The 14,638-nt window shown below is 35.3% G+C and overlaps 1 protein-coding gene across 4 annotated transcripts in view; it reads left to right on the forward strand.

The window, feature by feature from the left end:
* LOC129262483 (receptor expression-enhancing protein 5-like) overlaps positions 1–5,001 on the forward strand; it is a 31,216-nt gene extending 26,215 nt beyond the window's left edge. For 2 of the 4 annotated variants that reach the window (XR_010293610.1, XR_010293611.1), the window contains exons 5-6: positions 2,121–4,174; positions 4,424–5,001. Coding sequence is in view for 2 of the 4 variants with exons in the window: in XM_064099749.1 (XP_063955819.1) it covers positions 2,121–2,212 (92 nt within the window). In the remaining 2 variants the exon portion in view is untranslated. Of the gene's footprint in view, positions 1–2,120 lie in introns of all 4 variants that reach the window. The other 2 variants (XM_064099749.1, XM_064099750.1) reach the window with 1 other exon arrangement.
* Positions 5,002–14,638: the final 9,637 nt, after the last annotated feature.

Consider the following 14,638-nt stretch of genomic DNA (forward strand, 5'->3'; position numbering starts at 1 on the left):
CTACATTTTTTTTTGACTGCCACAAATTTTGTTTAGCATGGGTTCTCTCAAAGTCTTCTTTGGTGTACCAAGCTACCAGCACATTTCTTTACAAAGTTCCATAAATATTGAGGATAAAGTCTACAACACATACATGTAGTACAGAGTTGCACTTTTTATCTACATTCAAAACACACTCTTGTCTTTTAAAATTCATTCTACTGCATCTACATGAATCTACATTGTACAAGAGATGACAGGCATCAAAGTTTCTAAAAGTATAAAAATAAAAATACATACTCTTAATTTTTTTTAAATTGATCTTCAATGATACTTTTAATAATGATTTTGAAGAGTCATCACTTTGTCATCATTTTTTCTTGTACATGTACATGCAGCTGTTGACCTCAATATTAATAGGCCTACAGTTTTTTTTAATTAACTTTCACCCACATACATGTAGGTGTGTACATTGTACATTATGTAGTTGGCATGGTCATGACATTTGATTGGTGGCTTTAAACGGAACAAATCTTAGGATAATAATAGGATTATCATTCAGGAATCAGGGATTAAAGAACTTTGTATAAATTGACTTTTCCTGACCTTTAAAAGGGTGTGATTGACCCTGATAATCATGAAGTTTTTTAGCAGAGTTGATATTAAATATTAAATTCAATTAAAATCGTGAAGGCTGACAACTTTAAGGTTTCTTGATTGCCCTAGCTGTTAAACTGTATACCACTAGAAGATTCCCAGAAACGTGCAGCCAATGGATGAATTATTACATGTAGGCCCATACATGTAATAGCCAAAAGACCTTTAGTTTCAAGCCATGATCTTGTACTTTTTACCCCCCCCCCCCCTCTCTCCACTTTTTTCACTCGGAAAGGAGGGGGCGTTTCAAGCCTTGATTTTATACATGTACTTCACCCCCCCCCCCCCACCACCAGCCTTTTTCCACTCAGAAAGGGGGGGGGGGCATTGTGCAATAATTTTTTTTTCATACAGGTGATTTTTAGTTTATGAATCTCTATGATCAATATGATATTGACAGCACTTTGCAGGATACATGTAATACTCCATTAAAGTACTGGATATTTTATTCATGGCATCTGAAAACACAAGTCATTGACATTTAATACACCTCGCTGTAATACATGTATATTCATGAGCTTTTTTCCTGGTGAGCCATTGCTTTGATCTCGAGATGCTTTTGTAAATGTCAACATTTGCAGATCTTGCATAATATCCAAGTTTCCATGCAAAAGCTATTTCAGTGTGCACTGGCACGCAACAAACATGGGAGCCTGTTTTCTGTATAAGAGCTGAACTCTCACAATGAATATTAATATTTTCACCTCAACTTTTTCCTTTTTTGTATAAAACAATTGCCCTTCGATGGAGGGACTGGGGTGATCAAGGAAGCAATTCTTGCGTTTTACTTTATTCAGTATATTCTGTTTGTTAGATAAGAAACAGGAACTGAAACAGTAAGGTGTTTCATGTAAGCCTATCTTATTCCAATAAGTTGTTTACTAGTTATTTTTGTATATGAAATAGAGAACACTCATATGGGGCACATTGGTAGAATTTCATCCAAATAAGAAATTCCAAAGTTTCACTTATTTTCACAAAATGGCCATATGCACAACATAAAGCAGAATGCAACAAGGGAACCAATGTGACGTCATACACTACTGAGAATTTACCATATTGGAAATATATTCCTCCCATGAAATAACATGAGAGCAAGGTTTGATACCACCTTGAACATCTTAATAATTCATTCAAGAGTTTCTCTCCCATAGAATTCTACAAAATTGAAATATTTCATATAAATAAAATACAAAAGAAATTGTTGGTGCGCGACATCATTGACACTCTGATTTGTACATCACTTGTGCTGCAACTTAAACCATTTTACATGTAATGCGATTAGTAATGTACAGGCATGATATTCTCGCGATTAAAATTCTGATTTTTTTCCAGATTTTTATTTTTTTTACGTGAAATCCTTTCATGTTTTCATTTTTTGAAATTGTTTTATTTTATTGTATTTTATTTGTTTTGTCATTTCTTGCACCCATACTTACATGTATTTCCTTTTTCTTTCTTTTTTTTCCTATGTGTAATTACAGCTCAGAAGATGGCTCAGGATGCCGCTGCTGAGGCTGCAGCCGAGCAGGTCAAGAAGGCTATGGAGCAGCAGAACGCTGACAAGACCGATTAAACACCCTCCTACGCCAACACCCTACACAAGAGTCATTTTAGTACACAAGCCAGTTAGCCTTAACACCACACTATTGCACCAAGCCATCTCATGTACATGCCGTGACTGAATATCTCCATAAACTGCTTTTTAATAACACTTGACATAAGTCATAAAGTAGTACACCAAAATGGCCTTACATGTACACCATACTTTAGCACCCAACACCATATTTTAGCACCCAATGCCATATGCATACATGTGTCACACTGTATGATAAAAAAAGACAGAGCTAGCTATTATGAATGTAGATCTATAGCACTTTTCATTCAATGTATGGGGAAACCAGAGAAGTTAAACACTCTTTGTCTCAGTGCATAAATTCTAATAGTCATGAGTATGTACTAAAAAGGCAGATGTTTCAGTGCTTAATATAGCAGTATGTAATTAGTCAGATATTGTATATAGCACGTTCTATCACTGTATATTTTCATGGTCTTTGTAATTGAATGCAAATGTGTTATTGATTTTTGCGACCCTGTGCAGCGACCAAATTATTGACCGAGATATAAACAGTAAAAAAGCACCAGCCACCCCTAAACTTATTCTAATGGATTTGTTTTGTTAAAACTTCAGCATATAATGGGTGATTTCATATGTTCAGTGTCAAAAGCTGGTGTTGGGTGTTGGGACACTTTACACCAATCATAACACCAAACTTGAAATGAGGTTAGTGCTATATATTGACATCACGTGGTGTTAAGCTAGTAATAATGTGATTGGTATCACATTTGTAAACCCATATTCAGTGTTAAAGCTAGGTGAAGCTCTCTGACCACAGCACTTAACACCTAACTCCGACACTGTACTTTGAAATCACCCAGTGCACAGACAGGAAAGCACGCATTTGACATTAATGAGAGAAGAATCCGAGTACACCTTGACACTGCAAGTGTTTGCTTGGTTTTGACACCAATGGTTGATACACTCAGAGTGCAATCGTCATTTTAGCTGGTATGTGAAATGTTTTTTTCCAAGAGTTTTCTGATCCTTTGTGAGTAAGTTCGTGATGTATTCAATATGCAGTGATAGACAGATTTTATTTCTGTTGCAAATGTCATTTTGCAGTGAGCCCGGTCGGTCGTATTATCGATATCATGCATGATCTGTTTTGTCTAGGTGTGAGTGTGTGTGCTATGAGTAGATTTGGGATTCAAGCCTTGCTTGGTGTGAGTTAATTTATATGGCATAAACATTTCATGAATGGATTGTACAAGGAAACAGATATGCTTTCTTATATAAAACCATGTTAATAAATACACTTCCTTGTAACAAAAAAAGTTTCAACAATTCCACTTCTGAATTTGAAGTACATGTACCTCCAAACTTGATATATATTCAGTGATTACATATTTTATATGGATCAATTTTCATTCATTGTTAGATAATTTGCCAGATATAGATTTCGGAGAACTTAAAGTCAAGACAATTATCATGCATAATGTAAATGTATGTATATAATTTTTGAATACTTCAAAAGTAGATTGTGATTGAGGAAGAAAAACTCTAAAAACATACAAAAAAAACTATGTATACTACGAAGACACGGCACTTAGTGCATATGCATAATGATTTAGTTGCAATTTATTTCCTTTACCTTAGTAAATTAAAATCTTAAAGACGATTTCTCTTTTTTTCTTCAGATCTTTTTATAAAAAGAATCTTATTTCTCTTTCTAGCTCATTACTTGTCTTGTTCAGTGTTTTCTATTAATTGACTGATTTATATTGATGTACAAATTCTGTCACATGTTTTGTTATTGGCAACTTGCAGTTTAGTGTGGTATATATTAAGCTATAAATTGTAGCGATAATGTGATACATTGTGTATAATATCATGCTTTGTATACTGGGGAAAATGCCAAGGGATGATAATGACACATACATGTAGACCCGATCCGATTATTGTCACATTATTATGCATGTAGTTTAGGACTTACAAGGACTGTATATTTGTAGACATTCCAGTATCAGAGTACCATAGCTTAATCCTTGCTTCATTTGAACCAGAGGGGCATTAGTTCAATGCAATACACGTGGTACAGACTAATGCCCTTCTAGCTCTTACCAGGCAATATCGCTAATTAACAGGTAGTAGCATCCTATCACTTTGTTACATTAGAATTAGAGTTATGCACAACAAACTAAAGGGGGGGGGGATGGGATATGACAGATTACATATAAGAAATAATGTCACTGCAAGATTTACATAGTTAGCATTAGACGCGTGTAGGTATTCTTGATATATTTGTATAGTTTGTGTTGATCTTCATGTATTCTTACAGAATAATCATTTGCAAAATTATTCTGTATGTTTACAAGTTCTTGAGGGTGTGTCGAAGCAGATAGAGGTTTCAGTCGTTGGTATTAAGCATTATTCAATTACAGATACATGGATGGAAATTGTGAACAGAATCATGTATCCGAACAGGTGTTAGAAGAAGGTTCAAAGCGTAATTATCCTGATTAATCCACTTTAACTTATTTCATTAAAACTAGATCAAAAGTATTCTCGTAAATTTTGAGAATTGTTTTATTTTAATTTTGATTATTAGATAACTATTTTATGGCATCAACAAGAAATGAAAATCGGACCTTGTAGGAATTTCTCTAACAGGTGTGAATATGACAATGTTTGTTTCTTTATCTTCTCATGAATGTTACTGTAGGAAATTAATTGAAATTTGGAGGAAAAAACTATATTAAAAAAATTTGGTATGGAGTAATTAAAAGTATTTGGTGGAAAATTAATTTTTTTGTGTGGATTGAGTTTGTAATGTAGTCTATTACCACTTGGTCTAAGATTCACAATCCGAGATCAAATATTACTGTGGTGAAACGTATGAGGTCTTTCTAGTTTGGTCTAACTTCCATTTGGTCCAATGGGTACAATCCCCACTTGGTCTAAAATATGCTTTGTGGCTGCCTGTTTAAAGGAGAAGTTTACCTTGATCAGATTAATAAAAGCATTAATGAATGATAAGTTTAATAAAAAGCAGAAAGAAAGGATTTTTTTTAAATGTTGGTGAATGTTTGATCAAATCCATCAAGAATAGCAGAGTTATGAATTTTGAAAGATTTAATTTTATGATGTCACAGACGAGGAGCCCCTCCATTTGTTGTGTGATACAAATTTTTTTAATGCATTTTTCTATAAAAAAAAATGAAAGCAATTTTATTTGTGCTGTGAATATATATTCAAACACATGTTATACCCTTGTGTATAAGAAAATATATGTATTCATCATGTTCCATTTGAAAAATGAATTTATGGAATTTAGATTACACTTTATATTGTGGGAGCTGCTGGCATAGGGCATCAAAAAATAAAACTTAACTCTTATTATTTGATGTATTTTCATCAAACCATCACCTATACTTTTCTCTTGATTTTTCTGTTTTATTAAATACAACTTTTTGTTTGAGTTTTATTGGTTTTACAATCACAAACATAATCGCGATATTTATATATTGGTATAATTAATGGGAAAAACAATGCAATAGCAAGGTAATAACAGTAATAATAAGCATTAAAAAAAGTAAGTGACAGGAAGAACATACATTTTGAAGAAAAAGAATATAAAAAGATCAGCCAGCCACCGCAGATTATCTAGCATTATTGAATTCAACTTATTGTCAGGGTGATCTTCTCCTTCAGTGATCAAAATGTCTAATAGGAATAGGCACTTTGTCTGCTTGGTTGTCCACTATCATTGGGTGATCATTTGGACTATGACTAGTTTATCTTCAAATAGATTAATTCTAGAAATCATGGCGAATTCTGATACCATGGTACCGCCGGGTTCTGCAGACCTGCCAACCAGTACGTTTTAGCCGTATTTAGTACGTTTTTTTTTTTTTTTACTAAATCGTAATTTATTGAGAAAAATAATCTCTATATGTCTCTATTTCATAAAACGTACACAAATATGGTTATTAGATCAATGTAATTTCAGGTAACTTGTTTTTTTTTCAATCATTTTGTTAAAACCAGGGTGACGATATACACATGTTTTAATGTTTTTTTTTTCATCTGCAAGAGCAGTGCGCATTTTAGCTTGCATGCAGCTTGAGCGCCGCGATGAGCAAGTGCGCCAAGCATTTTATTATGAAATACACTTTTTTGGGGAAAAATACATTTTTTTAAATCACAGAATACAGTTTTTCATTCCCAGAGGTTGGCAGGTCTGGTTCTGTAACAGTTATATGAAATGTGACAAGCCACCTTAAAGCCAACAAACAATAAGTCACCAGGGAATGTTCTCTGTAAATAGCAAAAATAGCACATTGGACTTCAAAAAGCACAAATTAGAAAATTAGCTTATCTGAAAAACAATTCTTCTTCATACCGTACTGTCAAAATTTGAATTGTAAATCAATAAAAGACGAGGCACAAACGTTTCCTTGACAACATTTTTTTCCCGGACCGCCTGGAATTTTCACTGAGATGGCATAGTGTGCACATCTCGTGCTTGAGTGAACCCTCAATTTCAAGCCTTGTTCAGTGTTGACAAGTCATATATCCTAGAACTAAGAATGTATTCTTTCAACTCCAATGACAATCTCAAAATGAATTTAGGGCGACTTATTGTTGGTCTTGGGTGGCTGGCTGGTCACAAATACTTTATGTGAAGTAGTTGTTGACAAAACAAAATGAGACTAAGCAAGTTGGATAGTAGAAAATGTTCCGATTCTACCAAATGGTTATTAGACTAGATGGATTAACTCTTATGAATTGTAATATTTTCTTGTATTACAGAAATTATTTGTAGACAGGTACTGGAAAATGATCTCTGATATGGAAAAAAAATCCTCAACAGACTAGATTGACTAGGTTGATTAGAGATGACAAAAAAAAAGAAGATAGAGTAAATGGAAAGAAAGAAGGAAAGAGTAAGATTTTGAGGGAGGAGGGAAGGAAAAATGGGAGTAAAAGTTTGATAAGTGACCAGGGGCACGTAACACAAAGCTTAGCAATGATCTTAGAACATTTTTCTATGATTGATTCCATTGACTACAATGTACAATCAATCGTGAAAATCAAGCTTACGATTAATCGCTAATCTTTGTGTTATGGGACTCAGAAGAATTTAAAAAATCCAGACATATAATTATTTTTTTTATGTACCGACATGTTCTTACCTGGTAAATGAGCCTGCATATGCCAGGTGTTTCTCAAAAAAAGGTATCCAAAGTTCAGATGTGGCTAGTTTAAGAATAATGGTTTAAACTAGTGATGTCTTTACTAGAATACATCAGCTTTAATTTGACACTTTGCTTGCATCACACACTTGGCATGGCCAACAGAGGAATGGTTCTTTCAAGGTGAAGGGCACAAACCCTACATTTCCAAGTTTTGGTTTGTGAAGTACGAAATTAATTTTTTTTGGGGGAGGGTCATTGGAAGTTTTCACAGCAAGTTGCAATGAAAACTTGTTCTCCTGTGCTAATTTTTGTGAGAGAATCTAATGATATATAAATGGTGTGTATAATGTAGATGTTATCTTTGTTGAGCACATTCATTTTATTGAATAATGGCATTGATTGCTACATTTCATCTAGCAGTGTAATTCCCTGCTGCCCACATGCTTCTGAATGACTGACATTGTTTCATTATCATGTATCAGTAAATTCCAGCTGCAATGTCAGGAAAGCACAGACACATATTCTTCTTAAAGAATTGTATTGCTATGCTACATTGCTCTGTAACGGCCTATTGCTCTGGCAACAATTAAGGTCAAGTGAGTAAGTATTACTTTCATAGTTGTGACCGAGTCTTCAAGTGGGACATGTGCATTCTTGGATGTAAGAGGGAACAGCAAATGATATCTGATCATGGTGCAACTTACAGTTCAGCAAGGACATTTGTGGTGACAACATTGCACTGAACCAGTACAGCATAATGGATACCAGGGAAGCATTCTGAGCACAGTGCCCAGAAAGAAATGCTCTATCTAGAAAGACTACCTGGGCAAAACACTGGTAATTCTGGCAGGTGGAGGGGTGGTAGATGCCTACATGTAGACAACATAGAGGCTGTCAGGAGATGACTGAAGGCCCATCCAAAGACCATAACTGTAATTACAGTGTATTCTTCAACAAAAACACGAATGGTGGCATGTACTTGGACTTGATCGATGATGACATTGTGCCCCAGCTGGAAGAAAACTTGAAAGACTGTATCAAGGATTGTTCCATCGCCTTTATTGTTGACAGGATGGTGCTCCAGCTCACTGTCTTTGAGCTATCCCTGAGAGGCTGATTTGGTCAATGCATGATGGCCCTCAAGCATGATCGAAGTTTAATGGCCTGCATGATCTCCTGAATTGACATTCTGCAACATTTCCTCTGGAGATATCCAAGTAGCAGGGAATACACATCCCCGCCACTTGATCTGGACAACTTGCAGGCATGTATTCGGCAGGAGACTGATGTTTTTCGCCATGACTGATCCCACAGTGATTAGAAGAGATGTGCAAGACAAGACATTTGCAGTTTTGTGACGACAAGGGAGGTGGACACGTCAATGAGGAATTGGTGTATAAGGTAAGAGCTGAAATTCACTGAATGATGTGCCCAGACGCATGTGTAAATTACAGTCACTCGCAAAAAGTTAAGAGAGGGAGTGGCATTTCATTACACCTTGGTGTGAGAAACAAATAGACAATAAAACCAAAAACTTACAGAAAAGTTGGTTTCGTACTTTACAAACATAAAACATTGAGAAAGAAGGTCTTGTCCCCTCCACCTTCAAAGGTCCATAACTGTGTGATCTGTATAATGATGTAAGCAAGGTGTTCAAATTAAAGCTGACAAATTACTTTGTATTGTGGTTTTTCTTAAGAATTAACTATGCATTCTTGACCTTTGAACTTTGGTTACCTGTTTAAGAGACGCCATTTAGGCCTATATGAATATGAGCCCTTGGGAAATATGTGTTGTGTCATCAGGATTAATGTTTTGAGCCAGACATGTATAACAGAAAAGCAAATAGAAGTCGGTGTGAGTCAGTGCTGCAATGATCTGTTAATCAACCAACACGCTTCCTTTAACTTGACCTGAAAGTTACCAGGCTGCCGGCAACACGACTTTCCTGCAATCAAGGATGTATTCTTTGTCTGTGTAAATATTTGCAACATTACAGGAAGTTTGTGCACTTGATTGTTATGCTGAGGAACTGTAGGATACCACCCCAGAGCGATTGTGTCCATGTTGATAGAGAGAGCGAGGAAGACCGGAGGGGGGGGGGTAAAGAGAGAGGGATCCAGAGACAGAAGGAGGGGTGGCCGAAGAAATAGAGATGGAGAGAGAAAAGGTGAGAAAGTGAAAGGGAGTAGGGATAGAGATGGATGATGACAGAAGTAGAGATAGAAAGAGAGAGAGATAGGGTGAGAAGAGAAGTACAGAAAGAAAGGAGAGATAAGGAAGAGGATCGAAGATAGAGAGGGAGAGATCGAGTGGGGGTGTTATAGTGGAGGGTAAATGAGAGTTTAAAGGAGAAGAAAAAGCCCTGAATCAATATTTTACCCCTCAAGTTTCGGTCGAAAATTGGATGGATTAAACATAGAATATTACATAAAGTGAGAAAAATAGAAGTTCAGACTCGAGAAAGAACTGGAGAGAGAGAGAAAGACCTACCTGAACCATATACATGTATCTGAACTAATTTAGGGGAAATGATGCGCATCCTGTGTGAATGAATCTTCCTAAACGGTTAGATGAGGTCAAACAGTGACCTCTGGGAAACCTGGGCTGTGAAGGGTATGATTGCCTGGTACATCAGGGCACTGGAACATAAAATATGTGATCAGAAAAGATACTCTCAATATATGATTAATCATAAGTGAAAGTCTAAATGAGAAATCATGTGCAGTATGTTACCATCTATTTTGAATGTTGATAAGATCTGCTTTATAGTTACACTGAAATATGAGCGGATGCCATAGACTTTCATATTTGAGCAATTATCAAAGCAAGAAAATTTGCCAGCGATGCTGCAAGTCCAAGCCAGCCAGCTTGGCATGAGATCAATCTTCACCCTACTACCAGCACCATTACTTTATTGTGTATCATTTTTCCTTCATTCTAGATCTGACAAACTAACTGTAAACAAATTTTTAACACTGTAGCATACAGTCTTTCTATAATACTTGCAACCATGCTTGGTGGCTCAGTGGTAGAGTGCCTGCCTTATTAATAGGTTATGGGTTCAATCCTGGTTAAGTCATGATAAAAAGACTTTAAAATATGACCTTCTGTCTTCTTTTCAGGTGCTCAACGTTTCAGAATTAGAACTAAAGGGTCCTAATAATGCATTGCCTGCTAGGAGGACAGTTAATTAGAGCTCAAGTGGTATACTTCGGGTAAAAGAATTATAATTACAACTTATATGTTAAACTTATTTAGTGTTTAACTTCAATTAAAGTCATTTCAAAGATGCAAATGTTTCAATGTGATGGTTTACTAACAGGAAAAAAAAATACAGGCAGAGAAAAATGTCCTAATTTCAGGGTAATATACAAATTCATTTCTTTTCCAAATTACGTGAGGGGGGATCAAGGAGTTCATAAATGAGGGGCACAGCCATTAATACAAAAATACTGTCAATAAAATTAGTAATTACCTGTCATTGTAAGACTTCATTTGAGATTGATTTTTATACCTGAATTGGACTTGCGATCAATTGTAACTTTTGTGCAATACCCCCTATTCGGAGGGATGTTTATATTCTATATATCAACATTGAGGTGAATTGAAATTATATTGTACAGTCAAACACGGAATAAAATCCTTTCGGAGGTAGGACTAAAAAGTACATGTATCTAGGCTTATTGCTAGTTATGAAGCCATTCCATAGAAATTAATGTAAAGATAAAAAATTCAACAACAAAGACATTTAAATAAAAATTACTTTTTGTAAGAACAGAAACAGGAAACTGAAGAACACATTGATGATTGACAATTAAACTTCTGCTTATTTTAGCATGATTTTAGTAATTGATTTCTTATGAAAAAGAAAGCAAGTACGATTATTCCATTACTGAGCAAACTCAAACACTTTTTGTCTGAAAAAGTTCATTGCACCTTTGTCATTTAATTCATTTGAAAACTAGACTATTAATCATTTAATACACGGAGAACCATTTGACAATTTGACCCCATTAAACTTCTTTGAAGCGGACACAAAATAGTTAATATACAGATTAAAGATAATCATATTTGCTCATTTAGTTTGGCTCATTTTAGATAACAAATTGTTGCAGATGAATTATTGACTTACAGTATTTGGATTACACCAATCTACCATGATTGATCTCCTCTTTTGTTTGTTAATTTGTATTGCTTTTGATTTGTCATCTTATATTTGAAATCATTCTCGTCCTTTTCCCTCCTCTCCAATGCCATCACCAATGTCATCATAAGCATACTGCTACCACCATCATCAGCATCATCATCACCATCGTCACCACTATCATCGTCATCACCATCGCCACCACCACCATCATCATCATCATCATCATCACCATCATCATCAGCAACATCATCATCAACATCATCATCACATCATCATCATCATCACCATCGTCATTATCGTCATCACCATCACCACCACCACGGTCAATCAATATCCTTCATCTCCTTTTCCTAATTCTTATTTCTCATTATTGACTCATACCAATTCAGGTTCCATAATTTTTAATTACATTCTCAACCCTAATTAACACCAATGGTCTTTACTTAAATCGCTTCCTTAAAACCACAGGGGATCATTTTACATGCTCCTGTTATATTCCCTTAACAAGCAAAGTAAATCAATTAATGACCTCAAGTATTTCCTTTTACAAACTTCCTTTGCATCATGATATCAATTGAAGGCTTTTGGCCAATTTGGGACAGTCTACCAAGGAAGACGAAAGAAGCCATTCAGTCAATAATACTTAAAACATTGATTTTCATTTTATAATTTCACCCCCTATATTTTTGTACTCTTCCAACATCATCCAGGTAGGCCTATAACATGGTTAAATCTCTAATAAATTCAAGCAAACAATAATCCGGGCAATAATCAGAGTAAATAATAATTGAGAATTTAAAAAAGGAGTAAGAACATGTTCTCGAGACAGAGAATGGGAGTGTTATTATAACAAAGTTCTTGTATCAGCATGTAAAAGTAAATTGGACAAAACTGGATTTGCATTATTCACCTCATACAGTGCTATCCGTAAATCATAAATTGGAACTCTTTGTACATTTACCCACTAGTGTAACTTATGGAGGGTAGGTTATCAGGGGGGGGGGGTACATTTCCTTATTTTGCAATTGATGGATTTATTTTGGATGGGGGGGGGGGCATATCACCCTTTTTCCCATACCTTGGTTGTATTATTGTTTGTTCATATATTGTTCACCTATATATACATACATTTATTTTGTTTCCTTAGCAATTCATTCTCTTTCTCTCTCTCTGTTTCCCTCTCTCTCACCAAGTCTCTCACATCCTCTCTGTGTGTGGGTGGGGGTGTGAGTGTGGGGTGTGTGTGTGTACGCATGTCTCTATCAGTCTCTCTCTCCTCTTAATTCTCTCATTTTTACATGAATGAAAAAAGGGATAGTTGTCATCATCAAAATAAAACAACAAAAAACTTATAAAATCAACTTGCAGGTTCCTTGATATTGCACCAGCGACAATATTGCTCCGATGGAAAATTGGCATGTTGAGCGAAACATAAAACCAAACCTCCAAAACTAAATCAACCATAATCCCTATCTTTATATTATTCTGAACCAAAAACTCTATCAATATCCTTCTCTAACCAGGGTAAATGTCACCAGAGCAAATATCCTTCTCTAACCGGGGTAAATTAATGTCGCCAGAGCAAATGTCAATATCCTTCTCTAACCGGGATAAATGTCGCCAGAGAAAATGTCGTATCACCCAGTAAACATTAATCAGTAAGACCAAGTTCCTCACCACTGATGTATGCAGAAAAAATACTGCTTATCATTTTACAAGGCTATAGCCTCATTTACAGGACACTGTAATGATATCTGCAGACCAGGGACCCTCCAACACAAATCTTAGTAATTAATTGTACAGTTGTTTTATAAAATTGATTGCACATATGGTGTATGCAATTGGATGTAAAATCGGTCCTATGATCGATCACTATGTTTTGTGCTAGAGGACTGGGATTGAAGGATTAACAGTGATGGAATTGTTTGCTCGGACCAGGTCAATGGAAAATAAGGGCCATGATATGTACAAAATATATCTGCTATTAATGTGGTGTCAGCTCTATTATCCTGAAGCTATTCTAATGACAGCATCTTCCATAGCAATTAAATTTTCAAATATGTACCTGATATGAAAGTTTGGGTTTTTGTTTGGGGGGGGGGGGTGTTCATCATTGTATTCATCAAGTATATATTGTAATATAATAAAAGTTCATTTTGTTCTCTGGAATAAAAAGAAAAGAAAAAAAACCCTGAACATTCTGATAATTACATATACCATGAAGGCCCTCTTAAAAGAGCAATGTTGAATGAAATAAACTATTTAAAGGGGTTAAATCCCCATTAAAAGGGATCAAGCAACAAACTACATTGTTGAGGTTTCTTTTTTTTTTACATTGGTTTCAACTTGACTGAAATTTAAAACAAATCTTATGGCTGATTTTTATCATGTTAAATACATAATCTCAGTTAAATGTGTAATTTATTGGGCCTTCTAAATGATGATTTAGTTTAGTTTTGAAAGTGCTTGAAAATAGCCATTTATAGATAATGACAATACAGCAGCCAAGATATAGAAACAAGTGGAATGCCTCTGCCAGGCAGTCTAGCCTGATTTGATATAGCAGCAGTGCTGACTTTGAAAACAGCCATTGAATAATTATTCACAAAAGAAAACATTCATATGATAATAAAATACTATGTCCATTGACCCAAAATGGTCTCTGACCATGACCATGTGACCTACATGTAAGATGTGTGCAAAACAATCATTCATACATGTACTTGATGAGCCTTTATATGTCTGTTTCATGAATTAGATCCATAAACTTTCTAAGTTATGATGCCAATTCCACAAATACCCCTAACACGGCCAAAGCTCATTGACCTTAAATAACCTCTGACCTTGGTCATGTGACCTGAAATGCACACAGGATATTCAGGGATACATGGTTGCTCTTATGTCCAAGTATCATGAACTATAAACTTTTAAAGTTATGACAATTCCCCAAATACCCCCAATATTACCAAAGATTGTTGACCCTGAATGACCTCTGACCTTGGTCATGTGGCCTGAAACTCAGGCAGGATGTTTAGTAATACTTGATTACCCTTATGTCCAAGTTTCATTAACTAGGTCCATATACTTTATAAG

This window comes from Lytechinus pictus, chromosome 5, assembly GCF_037042905.1.
Source record: "Lytechinus pictus isolate F3 Inbred chromosome 5, Lp3.0, whole genome shotgun sequence".
Classification (NCBI taxonomy): domain Eukaryota; kingdom Metazoa; phylum Echinodermata; class Echinoidea; order Temnopleuroida; family Toxopneustidae; genus Lytechinus; species Lytechinus pictus.